Source organism: Berghia stephanieae, chromosome 1 (assembly GCF_034508935.2).
Source record: "Berghia stephanieae isolate SIO BIC M18660-M18661 chromosome 1, UCSD_Bste_1.3, whole genome shotgun sequence".
Classification (NCBI taxonomy): domain Eukaryota; kingdom Metazoa; phylum Mollusca; class Gastropoda; order Nudibranchia; family Aeolidiidae; genus Berghia; species Berghia stephanieae.
Genome location: NC_088360.1, coordinates 35,053,809 through 35,071,764, shown reverse-complemented (window position 1 = coordinate 35,071,764; position 17,956 = coordinate 35,053,809). Strand labels below are relative to the sequence as shown.

The window sequence follows — 17,956 nt, the reverse complement described above, 5'->3', positions numbered from 1 at the left end:
ATGAGTACCTGGTCGTTAACAGCGTTGTTTCTGTCTGAAAAAAACCTTTGTAATATCGCCTAACGGGTGTCATGTCACGTCCTACATGTGAGGCGTTGCTGTTGGACAGGGAAAAGCTCAAGTTTTAAAATAATTTTAATTTTCTACTTCTGTATTGTGGAAATTTACATTGATCAAGACGAATCTTTTGAGCAATCAGCTTTGATCTTTCCCGAAGAGGGGCGACAAAATGGTAAATAAGGACTCATAATTACGCCCTATCAGATATTCTAAATAACCATTTGCATCAACGGGTAATAACATTACCTTTGATGATAAGAACGGTTTGCAATCTACTCGTATATCAATCTGTGAAATATAGTTTTATAACTTTTAGATTTGCCAGTTGTTCTGTGTTCGATGATAAAAATTATCATTGGCAGTACGGAATAGTGTTGATCCCGAATCCTTTTAAAAAATAAATTATGTATATATAAATATAAATATATATATATATATAATATATATATATATATATATATATATATCAATCTATATTAGCTCTAACCATCATTATCGAGCACTTTCGTACCTACGAGTACCCACCAACACTCATAAATACATATATATATATATATATATATATATATATATATATATATATATATATAAGAGAGAGAGAGAGAAGAGAGAGAGAGAGAGAGAGAGACAGAGATGGATGAGAGAGAGAGAGAGAGAGAGAGGAGAGAGAGAGAGAGAGAGAGAAGAGAGAGAGAGAGCGAGCGAGAGAGAGAGAGAGAGAGAGAGAGAGAGATAGAGAGAGAGAGAGAGAGGGGGGGGGGGTAAATTTTATTTTGTTGTCATATAACTTTAATCCCATGGCTACCTGCATTGCGTATAGATACATTACACGAAAGCTTTTTATCACCTTTTCCCCAACACAAGAGGTGACAGTGCCAACACTTGATTTGCTGTTTGCGTGCCCCTGAGTCATCGATCAAATCAATCCGTTTGCCTTCCCCACTCACTGCCTTGTTTTAACCAATCAACTGCCTAATGTAATCTGGAAAGACACGTATTTAAAAATTTGGCCAGGAACTTTGTCCTTTTAATATCGATTGATTTAAATAACCCTCATCCCAGCAAAAACTCTCAAACCTGGGACCTATAGGAGCCATTAAAAAAAAAAAATAAATAAAAGTGTATTTCCAGAGTACGGCAGTTAACTTGTTATAGCTGCCGTTTTCATCATCTTGTCCCTTTGTCACGTATTTGTCCTAATCTAGTTTGTTAGTGGTCAGAAATCGCCAAATTATTACAATGGCTTTTTAAAAAAACCTCAAAAAACTTGAGCTTTATACAGAGCAATATCCTTATCCACTTAACGTGCCCAAAGCGCTTTACAAGGGGTGTCTAGTCAACAGCAACACTTAATATGTAGATTGGGACGTGATGCCTGTTCGTCGAAAAAAATGCAATTTCTTCTAACAGGCATCATGTCCCAATCTACAATCGACAATCCTGTTAACGGCCAGGTACTCATTTTACACTGAGTACGGTGAGAGAATGTGCGTAATGAGCCTTTTCCGAGGACTCAACTATGCGCGTTCCGAGCGGGACCTAAACCTTGTGGGTATTTATCTTTGTCGAGATAACAACAAATAACAACTGATAACAACAAATAACAACTGATAACAACAAATAACAACAAATAGCAACTGATAACAACAATTAACTAACAACAAATAACAACTGATAACACAAAAATACTTTGATTCTAGCCTCAAAAATCAATATTCATGTGGTCAACTAGGCCCCAACTTTACGTGTTCAACTCCGAGCAACTACTGGCAGTAGAATAATATTCTTTAGCGATGACCGGAGTTGCGATATAATGACAATAAAATATGATAGACGAATGATTAGATGGACATACTGAGGCAAGTCATGACAAGATTAATAATATGGGTCCAGAGATATGTTGGTGGTATTCTGGCAAAACCATAGTCTGATGATTGATGCTCTGTCTTTGCTTTTGTTGTCAAACTTTTCTCTTTTATTTCTTGTTATCAGTTGTTTTAAGTTGTTATTTGTTGTTTTTGTTGTTAATAAGTTGTTTTTTGTTGTTATCTTGACAAAATTAAATACGGAACCCAGGAGCTTCCGAATCGAAGGCAAGTGTCATACCACATGACCACATAGCAGCCATATACAGAGTGCATTCCTGGAAAAAATGGTACTGCTGCCCAAATGATGCAATTCAGGAACCCAAAGAAGAACTGCCAAGCGGAGTAAATCTCCCCAGGAGAGATTGGTTGACACTGAACCGGGCAAGGTCTAAAGTGGGGAAGACCAAAACAACCTTACAAAAATGGGGACTTTCTTCAGACTGCCGATGTCAATGTGGACACACGGCTCAAAACATGGACCACATCCTTGACGAGTGCGAACTTGAACCACATATCAGTGATATGGACCTGAGAGGCTGCACCCCTGAAGCCATCCAATGGATCCACCACTGGCGCGACGCGATATGATGACCACATAGCCGCACAAATAATAGTAGTATGATTATTTTTAGGTTTTTCTGTGTTCTCTCCCTCTCTCTCTATCTCTCTCTCTCTCTCTCTCTCTCTCTCTCTCTCTATCTCGCTCCCTCTCTTTCTTACTCTCTGTTTGCATGTGTGTGTGTGTGTGTGTGTGTTTGTGTGTTTGTGTGTGTGTGTTTTGTTTTTTCTTCTTTCTTTCTCTCTGTCTCTCTTACTCAATCACAAAATCAAATTTTATCAGATATTTAATTTCGGTAGCTCAATAAAAGAACTTCGTTTCCGTAAAAAAAAAAAAAAAGCAAACGTTGAAAGACCTTTTCATTCCAAATAGAACAACTTAAATAAAAAGGCGTGTTTATGTTGCACATATTTCGACGATTTAGCCTTCTTATCAACCGTGGTGCTAAACATTTATTCCAAGATTTTAATTTCATTACGTCAACTTTTGAGCGATAGACTAAGCGTCCTATCAAAGGATAGCAAACAACCCCCCCCCCCCCCCCCCAATACTATTTCAAAACACTCATTATCATCCGAGTATTGTGAGTTGATGCATGACAAGTACTTTACTAAGGAAAATGCGATGGTAAAAATATAAGTTTGTATCGATATCCTTTGAGTCTTTTTCCATACTTGATACGATACCGACTCAAACATCGATGATACAGATAAATGTGCAAATTAAATAAAAAGTAAGCAAACAAATGCTTGATTGTTTGGCTTCTACCCTCCTTGGTATTGTTATTACTACCAAATACATATCGCTATGTACAGTTATGTGTATTAAATATGCTAGTTTGGCTTCCAGACGCCAGAATTTGTCAATAATTGGGTTAGGTAATAGAATTAGTGAGATCGATCGTGGTCAAGAAGGACGAAGGGTCCATCTAGTGCCTAGTGTCCAGCTCCAATAATTGGGGCCGGTCGAGGTCGAAGGTTTTAAATCTCAACGTCACGGTCTGTGGCCCATCTGTCACATTACCAATGTTTGATTTTGACATAATGTGCACGGATTACGTCAATCTATGCTATATGATTGACATTCCGTAGTGCAAAGTACATGCCTTTGTTGTTTTTATTTCTTTAATATATGTTCAAGTTCTTTCTAGATTCCTTTTACTTCATTAAATAGTACAGTGTTTAACCCTCTCCTTACCACCCATAGGGAAATCGTCACATTCGTTACGATGCAGCCAACAATTTTCTTATTCTGATTTCATTTTGTTATAGTTATAGCCATAAAAACTCTCCACTGTGTTGCAGAGCTCATTTTTCTTATAACAATATAGAATATACTCGCTGCTAATCTGTTTGAAAAATCTATTTTTGTGTTGGGTGAGTATTAAGTTTTGGGTAAAATTCTAAAAATAGCTGGTAAGGAGAGAGTTAAGGCAGAGTTATGTGGTATTTTTGTTCTTTTTCTTTATATTTTATGAAATTCGTATTGCTAATTTGTAGCTCTTTTAAAAACTCACAAATCTTACGCCAGTTTTGCCAACATAATGGCAAGCAGATGAATGAGTATGACGTCACTAGGCTCTTTGTTATTGTCTTTAGACCACCAGTTAGATTGTAAGTTATCTTTTAAAGTCCCTCCAATAGACTTTAGACGTTAACACATAGTTTTGTGTACGATTGATCTGGCGGACAGAACAGGTGAATATTTTAACCAAACGCACAAGGTCAAGAATGTTGACTTTATACGAACACATTTGTCATCCTAACTAGTTAAAATATCTCACCATATCTCATCTCTGGCTGACATAAAGCAACAAATAGATATGCAACGCCAACCATTTTCAAAATATTATATTTTTTTAAAACATGAAATTCTCACTTTTTCTTGACAAGCTAAGGCTAATTGTAAGCAACAAAAAAAAAAACAAACAAAAAAAAAAACAAAAAAAAACAACAACAACAACAACAAAATATCTAATATCTAGTGATAATTTTTTTAAAACTATAAATTCCGGCTATGTGAGCTCCGTGACTCAATATTATGACATAGTGGTGAATGATAATATTTTCCACGTTTATAAAATAAATCAAAATACCGATTTGACAAAGACACATTGAAAAACGAAGTGAAGACATAGGAATTGCATTTTCGTTATAGAATTTATTGTGCAGTGAATGGAGAACTCATTTTTTCATCATCATCATCATCATCATCATCATCATCATCATCATCATCATCATCATCATCATCATCATCATCATCATCATAATCATCATCATCATCATCATCATCATCATCATTATCATTATCATCATCACCATTCTCATCATCGTCATATCATCATCATCATCATCATCATCATCATCATCATCATCATCATCATCATCATCATCATCATCATCGTAGAAGTAGTAGTAACACCAGCGGTACCAGTCCCAGCACATCATCATTTTCAACACGGCATATCATAATCACATCATCATAAACACTACCCTTGCAATCATCATCATAATCATCATTACCATCATCATCATCATCACCATCATTATCATCACCATCACCATCATCATTATTATCGTCATCATCACCATTATCATCATCATCGTTAGTTTTTACGTTGACCAAACGCGTTGATTGATATTTTTTATGGACTGAATATACAAAATTGAGGTGTCGCGTCCTATGGTAGTTCCAAATACATATGCAACCCATAAACCGAAAAGTGAACTTAACGTTAAAATGTCCACAAATATGACATATTTAAAGTATCCAAACTCTCAGAAAATATATTTATTCTTTTAAGCAGAACAAGAAAGCTCAGTTCGTCTCATAATTCTCATTTAATATTCAATTTCCAGTCTCTAAACATTCGCAAATAATACTAGTTTGAGACGGCGGGTCACATATATTCATGAGTACTGCCATGAATTGCAATTTGGCACCACTCGATTATCCTTATACTGTAATCACTATTACACAGAAAGGCTTACCAGCCAAATACTGATGGCTCTGTATATGTGATGCCAACTGGCATTCATCTTGACAATAGGGAACACATTATGATGTCAACAAAAAAATGCCTCCTATCTCATTGAAAGTGTAAAACCACTCTTCCGGAGGACTGAATGCATACCTTGTGTAAATGATCTTCTAGTGTTAGAGTGATGACATCTGATGTTTTGGTCTAAATATATTATGTTTGTCATCAATACAGATCATCCATCCTCGCTCTTTTACGTCCCGCAATATTTAGAATCCATCAATGCGTCCTGCTGCTAAATTACTTATGTCACCATATTATGATTCAATATGTAACCTATTCATTATTAGTCCTCCGAAGGACTGGCTACATACACACTTCCAATGATTTTGGAGCGGAAACATATAAGGTGTGACGTCATTTCTTTGACGACTTATCTTCCCTATTGTTGAAGTGTGTCCATGCATTATGAATGATATGGAAATTAGCAAAGAAGAGCAGATTACCATTTTCAGACCTTTAGCTGTCACAATTATTTATTTGTTGATAAGAAAGACGACAAAGAACAGACTAGATTGTTGATAAACTGATGCAAAGGAAACCAACTAAAAATTTGGATAAATATGGCAAAGGTGAGAACTTATGGAGAAAACGCTCTGAGCAGGTTGACCAGGCAATGTGATATAATAATAATAACTTATGGGAAGCACTGATTAGGAAGTCGATTAGTAATAGTAGGTATCAGTAGTAGTAGTAGTAGGAGTAGTAGTAGTAGTAGTAGTAGTAGTAGTAGTAGTAGTAGTAGTAGTAGTAATAGTAGTAGTAGTAGTAGTAATAGTAGTAGTAGTAGTAGTAGTAGTAGTAGTAGTAGTAGTAGTAGTAGTAGTAGTAGTAGTAATAATAGTAGAGGTAATAGTAGTAGTTCTGACATCCGAACCCACTTATGGACCTAGTTTAACATTGTTATAATATTTTGCGTCATTTTTTTTTGAGATTTCCATTACAACAACGAGCCCATAAGGAATTGGGTTATCAGACCTGCAAATAAGTGCACGTCGACTAGGTGCTATAGATTGAATTTATAACCACAAATATTAAACATAAGGTTATTTTCCATTCCTCCGTGTGGGGAATAAACACACATTCTTTCATTGCAAAAAAACAAACAAAACAAAACAAAACAAAACAAAAATCCAAATAACCCAAAATGTGTATTCCCCAACATTTTAAATATTACTTTACGTTTCAGGATCCTTTTATTCGGACATAATACCCATTGGAGACGATGGATCACATTTTGGATTTCATCATCAATTTGGATGAATTCCTGACATTAACCAATCATATTATTCATAACGACACCCACACCAAGTACGTCCAAAGCACTTAAAATGATTAACTCGCTTTACTTGAAGGCACTGTCGACATCTTTTCCTTTGAGCCTCCTTTTTTCAAACCGTGTTAAAGACAGTTCTAGTATTTATGAGTTAATATGAAGAGTTGTAAAACTACCCCACTGCTTGGCTACATTGTCATGTTTACCGGAGACATCGATACACGTTACCTTACGAACTTAATGCTTTTAAATGTCGATCAGTAAGTACTTGCATGTTCTGTCCAAGTGTTTCCATAAGGTAGTATCAAGAAACGACAGCACTCGCGAATATTGACATAGTTGTCAGTAGGGCGTAGTTAATTACAATATGTATGACAAGAGATTTTGCCCTTCACCCATTGAACTCATGGAATAATGACAACGCCTGGATCTATGATATCTTCGACTTAAAACGAAGTGAAAAAGTTTGTATCGTTTAGAATAATAATTTATTTGTAAGTTGAATTGTTGTTATTGGTGCTTAAGGAAAGAGCTGATCTACTATTGAATACAACTAACTCACAATTTGCTATCTTTCGGTGGTCTGGCCTTGTATTTTGGCCCTTTTTTTGGGTAAGCGTCAGGGCCGAAATACAAGGCCAGACCACCAAAAGACAGCAAATTGTGAGTTTACAAAGGCTACGGTCAGTCTCAGTACTGTTTAGACTATAAGTATTTTTTTCCAATTTACCCTATAATATAATCATGCATGAAAAAAAATCATTTCCTCTTTATGAATGAAATGTGATGAGTCTTTTTCTATTTATTTATATTTCCAGTATATCCTTTAATCCGACAAACTTGTACGTATTATGTTGCTCCTATCGCATGCAGCAATTGTTACCATTTATTTTATTTCATGCTATAGACACAGGAATAAACTCAGATCAGTTGACCTTTTTTTTTGGTAGAATGTTGGTAGTTTTTATATTTGGCTAACAGCTTGGGTTGAGACTTTAATGTAAAGGTTCTTTTTCATAATGTGCCCATTATCCAGGTATTCATGTCTTCATGTCATATTTGTGCAAAAGGCCCTATAAACCCATCACTGTAAAGTTCACTAGTCAAACTAACATTAAACACATGTGTCGGGTATCTAAATCAAGTAAGCGCTCTGTTGAATGTTTCTTTCCACTAATATAATACACTGTCTACCCCTAAATGGTGCACAATGATTTGCACAAAAGTCTATTAAGTCTTATAAACATACGAATACTATACTAGACTTTATGGAAAGGCTGCTAACATGTCACAGTTAAATATACTTGATGAGGAGGATTGCGTAAAATTATGAATCGTCAAGAAATAAACAAACAATGCTCAATGAAAGTTTCTTTGTGCCTTATTTGGCAACAAGTTTTTAAATTTCAGACTAGATCAGAGTAGAAAAAAAGTGATATCAATTTGGTATTTTCAAAATAATGATAGTAAAAGTATTTGATGATGTGGATTATCCATCTATTAGTCTTTCCATTCTTCCTTGGTTCACTGTTTTTTCCCCTTAATGAATATCAATGGATTCTAACTGGAAGCATAATCCACACGGTTCTTGAACTTAGGGGAGCAGTATACAGGTAGGAGTTGGAGTATAACTACAATTAATATGTGAGTTTAAGACTGTACTCTTCTTTTAAGAGTCCGAGCAGCGTTTTGGATAATACATTACGTTACAAAGAGAATTTTGGAAAATGATCATTTAATTTAACATTTATTACGTTATCTTCAGCAGCACACCTTGTCCAATTAGTTTTTTTAGGAACGTTACCTGTCGAAGAGATATTTTCTAACATAAAGAGTTAACTGAAGATATCGTGTTTTTTGGTGTTCTGTTGTTGTTGTTGTTGTTATTGTTGTTGTTGTTGTTTTTGATTGATTTGTTTGGGGTTTTTATTTCTAATCCAAATTTTGGAACTAGCAATTATTCAAGGCACTATGATTTATGAAAAACTATTTCAATGACGCCCCGCTCCACTTGAAATAAACATAATGCTTTTTTTTATTTTGGATACCGATAAAGATTTTGGCCAATTTACTGTACCTAAGTCGAGAGAGGGTGACCTTCTATTGTGAACGATAAAAAAAAAAAAAAGATTTAATGTGGATGTGAACACTTAAACAACTGAAATACAAACATGGGTACTTAATCTCCTTGCCACAATGACTCCACTATAACCGCAATGAGATTATATATCAAATAAATTGGCAATGTTGAAAATCCAGCGCTTTTTACGTTTGATAGATTAGAAGTAAAATGTCTCTAATCTTTGAAACATAAGAAATAAAATCTCTCTAATCTTTCAAACTTTTCATTTGAAAAGTGTTTTGGATTTCACTTCTCACAACACGGTGTGTCAGCGATAGATAAGACAATGTTTTGAAAATATTATCATTGTTATTCAAGGGGCCACAAGGAAACGTATATCAGATGACGTCTTAGAAGAAGCCTAAATTGCATTTAAGGTTATCACTAAATTTGTCAAAAATATACTAGTGCGAATAGCAGTCTAAGTCAATTGAAATGAATTCAATGAGTACTTCACAAATATGTAAGTTTTTTTTCTTTTGTTGAGTGTTGCCAGAATTCTATATTATAACGCACCCAAACATGGCAATGCTCAACAAAGGAAACGAATTAACATCTTCATGCAGACAGAAACAATCACCTTTTGTTGTAATTATAATTCACTTTAACAACGAAGCCGGAAACGCTCAACACTGACCAGAACTAAGAAAACAACATCAATATTCTTTCATTCCCTGCAGATTGCCGATGCAAGAACAATATTGTATAATTTGAATAGAATTACACTTTAAATGTCTTACTTTTATTAAAAAGTTGAGCACTATTATTTCATGGTTTTTGTTTGTACGATGTATAATATATATATATATATATATATATATATATATATATATATATATATATATATATTGTGTGTGTGTGTGTGTGTGTGTGTGTGTGTGTGTGGGTGGGTGTGTGTGTGGGGTGTAATATTTCTGTTACCTTTCGTGTATTTTCAGAGCTGGCACCTTTACCCAACATCTCTCCCTCACTCACTCACATGCAAACCAATCTTTTGTTGGACAAGAAAACGAATCAACCATCCAATAAATCACTGCCATTAGAGGAACCCAGGACATTTACACGTTTCCAACGACCCAGACACTCACAAACTCTCCTTTGACTCAAGTTACGCCAGTTTAATGCCATTTTTATCGTATTTTAACGATGTGTGCAATAATGGTGTCCAAAGATTTCAACATTTCATGTCAAATCGAACACAGCATTACTGAGAGAGATCAGAAAAAAGGCAAATTATGTTTGTCGTTCCCGCCCCAAATACTTGGAATAGACATGCTTTTTTTTAATTGGCAAGAAAGTTCAACATTGTCAATAACATTCCCTTCGAATTCGTGAAGAATTGAATCATTTAATATGTAAACATGTCAGTATGCTTTTAGAAATATATGACCTTACAGTAAAAAGTATTGCGATCGTGATAATTAAATATTGTTGTTATTTAATTTTTTTTTTTAAATATGAGCTTTTCTACGGTGCAATTATATCCACTAAATTATGTGTCCAAATCGCGTAGCAAGATGACCTTAATCAACAGCAACACTTAACTTGTAGCAAGACTTGACGCCTGTTATTACAATATTTTCATTTTTCAAGGATTCATATGTGTGCCCCATAACAGCGCTCGTATCTGGGAGCTACAGATCATGAAGCTAATGTCAAACTACCTGACCAAAAAAGCTGCACAATTCGGCCTCTATTTTTTTTCTTTTTCCCTTTTATTAGATTCATCTACTTCATATTTTTCTTTTCTTTCTTTTCTATCTCTTTTTTTTTTTTTTGGTTTACTTCAAACGATTTCACCTAAGTTGACCAAATAATTCAAGCGGTTGCAGAAGGAAAAGGATAACTGCCGCATTTATAAATCGATTATACTAAAAAACAAAACAAGTTTAGCCGACTGCTAAAGAAAAAAAGAAACATTGGTCTTAAGACTTTGAAACACATACCAAAGTCTTTTAAAGTCTGTTTATTAGGCCACTCGACCGTTCAAGAAAACCTTCTAACATTCCATTACATATGGTTTGAGTCTTTCTAGTCTTGCAAAAAGCACTGGTCAATACTTTTTGCTAGGAATTGATAGTTGCCATGCTCGACTTTACACACTCCAGCCGCCACGCTTGGCGTTTGATAAAGAAATTGGACCCAGATCGGAATTTCGCGAAGGCTGCACCGGAATGCGAGGCAGACACAATTGCCAAGAATATTAAGAACCGTAGCAAGCGGGTCCCTAATCAGGCTTTTGAGCGCGGTGTCCGCAAGGCGTACCGTACGATTTTGGACTCGCTACCTGCGGAGGAGTCGGACTGGACGGCCCCGTTCAGTCCCCGAGAAGTGGGTGCAGCCATTAGCGAAGTGAAGAACGGCAAAGCAGCTGGGATAGATGGTGTATATCCCGATATGGTGACGCATCTGGGCCCCAGGGCACGGGCCTGGCTAGCAGAGGCAATGTCTGACATCCTTGCAAACGGAAAGCTTCCACAAGTGTGGAAGCATGCGAAGATAGTTGCCATCCTGAAGCCAGGGAAGCCGGCGAAGGAGGCAGACAGTTACAGACCCATATCGCTGCTGAGCTGTCTTTACAAACTGTTGGAGCGTGTTCTATTAAACCGATGGGGGCCGGTCCTAGACGCTGCCCTGCCACCTGAGCAGGCAGGCTTCAGGGAAGGGAGGTGCACCACGGAGCAGGTCATTGCCCTTACAGAGCATATTGAGCACGGGTTCGAGAGAAAACAGCAAACAGGTGCTGTGTTTATAGACCTATCAGCGGCGTACGATACGGTCTGGTGCGATGGGTTAATGCTCAAACTTGCAAAAATCATAAGGTGCAAAAAGACCTTGAAGTTGTTCTCTTCGATCTTAGGGGAAAGGCAATTCCACGTCGCGCTGGGAGACGCCACGAGCAAAGTTAGGAAATTGAAGAATGGGGTCCCTCAGGGGTCGGTACTTGCGCCAATGTTGTTTAACGTTTACATTAGCGATATGCCGAACACTTCCTCCCTGAGGCTGGGATACGCAGACGACTGGGCACTCGTTACTCAGAGTAAAGTGTGGACCCGTCTCGAGAGCGTACTCAGCGAGGACGTCACCAGACTCAAATCCTACTTCGACAAGTGGTACCTGAAGATGAACACTTCAAAGACCGTGGCCACTGCATTTCACTTATGCAGTGGTTGGCACACCCGTAAACTGAATGTCCTAGTCGGGGACCAGCCACTCCCATATGAGCCGCGTCCAAAATACCTAGGGGTGACGCTGGATCGCAGCCTTACCTATCGGGTTCATCTCGAAGGGGTTGCCCGGAAGATAGAGAAGCGGAATAGTCTTCTGAGGAAGCTGGCGGGATCGACTTGGGGCGCTAGCCAAGCGCTCCTGAGAACATCCGCCCTGGCACTATGCTATTCCACCGCGGAGTATTGCGCTCCAGTGTGGGGTAGAAGCAGAAACGTTGAGAAGGTGGATGTAAAACTTCGCAAGTCGATGCACATAGTGTCGGGAACGCTAGCAACAACCCCTAGAGAATGGGGCCCGGTGATGGCAGCGATCCAGCCCCCGATGTCCGGAGGGAGACCATTACGGGAAACTGGCTGAGTAAGATCAAAGAGAGAGGGAATGGGGATACCCCTCTCATGCGCATAATGAACGGTGCCCCCGTTTCGAGCCGAAATAAGTCCCGGCAACCCTTGTACGCAGAATCCCTGACTACGGACAGAGCTGCACATACGAGATGGAAGTCGGTTTGGACGAATTCAATCCCTCGTGGGGGCGGGGACCTACACTCCTCTAAGCTTGGTGAGAAGTTGCCAGGCTTTGATACCAGTAAGAGGAGACACTGGGTAGCTGCGAATCGGCTTCGGTCGAGGAGCTGCCTAACGGCCGGTGCGTTACATCAGTGGGGTCTAACTTCCTGTCCTTTATGTCCACGCTGTGGGCAAGAACCCGAAACGGCAGAGCATCTAGTCGAAAGGTGTGTTGTGACGATGCTACCAGGCGGGTTCGCGACGGTGCACGAATGCGGACCGGACTTTGCTGATTGGGTCGATCGTCATAACATAATAGTGTGAACCATAAGAAGCTGCTGCCATGCTTTGGCAAACAAAAGGTTCGATATTTCGTCCCCGAGGCAACCGACAGTCTGTGAGTTGAGTTTGCACGGAGTTAACATAAACTATGATTGGTTTGTCGAGTCGATCAATGTCAGAACGGCGGCTTTGTGGTCTTGTGGTTTGACGCTCGCTTTCGAATCGGAAGGTCATGGGTTCGAGCCTCGCTCGATGCATAGTTCAGTCGTTGTAAAAGACTCTTTACTCACATTCTCTCACCTTACTCGGTTGTAAAATTAGTACTTGGCCGTTAACAGCGTAACGTTCTCTGTCGAAAAAAAAAAAATAATGGTAATATCGCCTAAATGGGTCATGTTTCGTTCTGCATGTTACGTATTGCTGTTGGTCACGGACTCTGTGTAAAGCGCTTTGAGCAAGTTTAGTGGATATTGCGCTATATATATTTTTTAAAAGCTCAAGTTCAAGACCAAAAAGCTGGAGTGCGAGTCAATGACATCATAAAGAGTAAAATTAATGATATCATTATGTATTGGAGACGTTAGGTTATCATGAAGGATAGTAATGACAGTGAGAGGCTCTGTGGTCTTGTGGTATGACACTCGCTTTCGGATCGGAAGGTCCTGGGTTCGAGCCTCGCTCGGCGCATAGTTGAATCCTTGGAAAAGGCTCTTTACTCACATTCTCTCACCGTACCCAGGTGTAAAATGAGTACCTGGCCGTTAATAGCATTGTCTCTGTTCAAAAAATTGTAATATCGCCTAACAGGCATCATGTCTCGTTCTTTGTGTTACTTGTTGCTGTTGGTCAGGGACCCCTTGTAAAGCGCTTTGAGCACATTGAAAGGATATTGCGCTATATAAAAGCTCGTTTATTTTCTACAACCGTTTTACCTCACTCAATGCACTCCTCAATGCATTATTCATTCCTCCATCAGACATGTGGATTCCATTCTTTACAAGCCAGAAATATCTTTTAGGTGCCCATTTTGTACTGCACTCTCTTAAATGTGCGAGCGGAAATATAAAGTACGAGGTCAAAGTTGTAGACACGCAAGCGCAATGTATCTAGGAATTGGAGTATTTCCATTAGATCAAACGATCAAATACTTTGAAAAAATAACATTTTCAGAAAACTTTTCTCTTACACGTCGCGCCTCGTTAGCCCCCTTCTTCATCGAACTGTAATTCGTAATGTGTCCATTTTGTTGAATGTTAGAAGGGAAAAACAATAACCATAGGTAAATATCCAGGTTTATGGTTTTAAACAGAGTGACAAACACAAGTAATTCTAATATTTAATTAGTATCGCGATTCTTTGTCCAATAACTTAAATACCCGCTTTCTATATTCGCAGCATGAATAACCACCCAAACAAAAGCGATATTTGATAACAATAAAGATAACTCAAAAAGCAAGCAGTACCGACTGCGTATTGAAAAGACCAGTAAGAGCCTCCTGTCCTTATACTTGTAGGTAGAACTACAGCGGGGGCGGGGGGGGGGGGGGGGGGGGGGGGGGGGGATCCAGTTAGTCTTCAAAGAGTACCCCAGGACTAGTGTAAACGATCAGTTGAAAAGAATTCGGTATTTTCTTTGACGTGGTAAAGCCGCTGTCTTGTCCCAAAATGGGGACTATTCCACACCCTATGGTTTTTCTTACTTTCCTTGTTTCATTTCCCCTGTGTTTGGTTTATAAATATGGCGTTGGAAGTCTGAAGACTTTTAATTAGAATATGCAAGACAGTGACACTTGAATAGATAAGCAATATAGATAAGAATGCTATTGGATTCAAAAGTAAAAATTTGATTAAATCACTTCAGGCATTGTAGTAAGGTAAATAGATTATACGGTATGGTCTATTCTGTAAAAGAAAAAAGAAAAAGAAAAAGAATTACGTCCTCACGTCTTGTCAAAAGGTCTTCAGTCTGTAACTTCAAAGAGGTATATGTTTTAATACTTTTTGACAAATTGGTTGGGGATCATATTAATCTATACTCCTATCTATATCACCGAAGGACGTTCTGTTTGCACTCATAGACACGAATGAGAACACATTGGTTCACCTCTTGCCCCCCGGAAATCAAAGTTTCTCTCGCTACAATAATATATCCTGTCCTCAATATAATTTTCCCTCTAATTATTGATTGATCATTAACTAATTTTTCGGGGTATTTCTTCTTTATATACCTTTGCTCTTCTTTATTAAAGATTTAAAACAAATTTACAGCACTTAATGCCAAAACCACTAAATATTGACGATTCTGTTGCGATCTAAAACAATTCATGCTTAGATGGTTTCTCTAATCATAATATACTGTAACGTTAAGCAGAGGACAGCAAAGGCAAAAAGAGTAGTGTTAGATAGTGTTGATTATGTGGCCCCTGATTACCCCACACTCCCCTCCATTTGTTTTTATTTGAAGTTAACGCGGTAAATGGAAATGACCGTGGTGGAGGAGTGGTATCTGATCATATACTCTTTGGGTTAACATTTATATATGTTTGTCACTCCATATCAGATATATTTATTATCACAAAACAAATCAAAGGATAATCTTTCTTCACGAGGAGGGAGCAGTTTTCTTTCCTGCGGTATGACATTTCCCTTCGGAGCTAAAGGTTCCTCATTCGAGTCGGGCTCTTGGCGGCGCAAATTTGAGTCCTTAGAAAAGGTTTTTTATTCAAATTCTCAAGCCCAATTGAGGAGTAAAATGAGGACATAGCCAATAACAGCGTTGTCACCGTTGAAAAATAAAAATGGCTATGGCGCTTTACAGGCGTCGCGTCTCGGCCTTAATGTTAAAGGTAGCAGCTGGTTTGGGATCCTTTGTAAAGCACTAAGAACATTGAGTAGATATTGGGCCATGTATCATCATCATCATCATCATCATCATCATCATCATCATCATCATCATCATCATCATCATCATCATCATCATTATTATTATTATTATTTTTATTATTACTATTATCATTATTATTATTATTATTATTATTATTATTATTATTATTATTATTATTATTATTTTATTATTATTATTATCATTTATCATTTTGTTATTATTATTATTATTATATTATTATTATTATTATTATTATTATTATTATTATTATTATTATTATTATTATTATTATTATTATTATCGGCATTCTTATTGTTGTCGTTAGTATAATAATAATAATCATCATCATAATCATCATTATCGTTATCGTCATCAACATCATCATCATTACTATCACAATCGCTATCAAACATTCATTGTTCTCATTATAGATTTTTCTTAAATCGACGTTTTGCAACAAATCGTTGTCATATTTTAACGATAATTATCGAGTTCTATTATCATTTTTATTTACCGATTTAGAATGTAAATCATGACATTGAACTAAAAGGAACTATAATCTAATTAAATCATGACAGTTAACTTCAAACTATAAAACACAAACATCAAAGAATAAACAAACAGCCTTTGTGATTGCAGGCTATTTACGTCAAAACATCTGGACATCTTTGCACCTAACAGACATTGCACAGACATTTGCCCTGTGACATTTAAAGTGTCAATCTACAAACCAAATGAAAAATTAAAAGCTTACCCTTCTTCCAAGTTTTGGCATGTTTGCGTTGTGAAATCACTCCGTTTGAAACTTTAAGCTATGCGAAAAGATCAGCACACCAAGTCCGAAAATTCCAAAGATCATCCGTGGCCAAAAAAAAAAAAAACAAAAACAACTCCCAGTTAAACTCCAAATGCGATGTCAATCATATCTCTTTGTACTTTTTACCACCATCGAACAAGTCTCCAAATGCCTTTTGTCATAAGGAATTTGTCATTATCCACACGTTAATCTCACGATTGTCAACGGGTAAATATATAATGTATCCAAAATATTAACTTCTTTCAATTCTCTTGGTTCTAATTTTCACTTCTATTTTTTACTCTTCCTTTTTTTAATATTTGTTTTTGAATTGTGATTTAAATGAGGCAAAGTTTATCGGAATTCATCTACTTAAGCGTAAACATTCTTTGATTTTTTTCCCCCTCTACTTTTGGCGCTGTGAACGCATAATCGGATTTTCACTTTTACCCGCCGCGCGTGATCGGTGAACCAGTAGCGTTCGATGAGTTGTTTCTGCCCGCGCCGAGGAAGCCGGAGAGCCAACGCGCATAGCTTTGGTTGGTAGGGTATTAGCATAAGAAAGGCATTGTCGACTTTCACTTTGGTCCCGTTGCTGTTTATCGTGGCACTAAGCTGTAACTGGCAACAAAACGCCTAAGGAGTTAGAGAGAGAGAGAGAGAGAGAGAGAGAGAGAGAGAGAGAGAGAGAGAGAGAGAGAGTTTCTAATCATTCGGCCTATATGATAATGTATACTCAAACATCACGGTTTACCGCAATAATAAAATCAAACCGGAACTGTCTCAGATGAGCAAGAAACTAATTGGTGGTCTAAAAAAAGAAATAAAAATAAAAATAAAAATCAAAGAAAACAAAATTTAAAAAACGAACAAAACCAAAACAAAAAACAACCCCCCCCCCCCCCAAAAAAAAAAAAAACCCCAAAAAAAAAAAAAAACCAAACAAATTATTATATATAAGTTGTAAAATCAAAAGCTAGAGGTGCCTAAATGAGTCAATAAAATGGAGAGAAAAAAGGAAAGTGAGTGAAGGTGACTCATATAAAAAGGGACAGCAAATAACAAACAATGTTTCGGACCTTGGCCTTCGTCAGGAGACAAACAACAAGACATAAAAATATACGAAGGCCAAGGGCCGAAACGTTGTTTTTATTGTAGTTGTGTTAATATATTCTTTGGAAACCTCGAGAATATACATGTTTTGTTTTGTTTAGTTCTTTTAAATGACCGTAATAGTTTTACAACTAACGGCATAAGCCGTACCACGTAAATATCACAAATATCTTATGATCAAATTAAAAAGTAAATTGAAAAGTGTGTGTGTGGGGGGGG

At 37.3% G+C, this 17,956-nt stretch overlaps 1 protein-coding gene across 2 annotated transcripts in view; it reads right to left on the bottom strand.

The window, feature by feature from the left end:
• Window positions 1-17,507, bottom strand: part of LOC144972869 (uncharacterized) — a 58,029-nt gene extending 40,522 nt beyond the window's left edge. For both annotated transcript variants that reach the window (XM_078914633.1, XM_078914640.1), the window contains exon 1: window positions 16,583-17,507. In XM_078914633.1, coding sequence (XP_078770759.1) covers window positions 16,583-16,603 — 21 coding nt within the window. In that variant the 5' untranslated portion in view covers window positions 16,604-17,507. The remainder of the gene's footprint in view (window positions 1-16,582) is intronic.
• Between the last annotated feature and the right edge of the window lie 449 nt (window positions 17,508-17,956).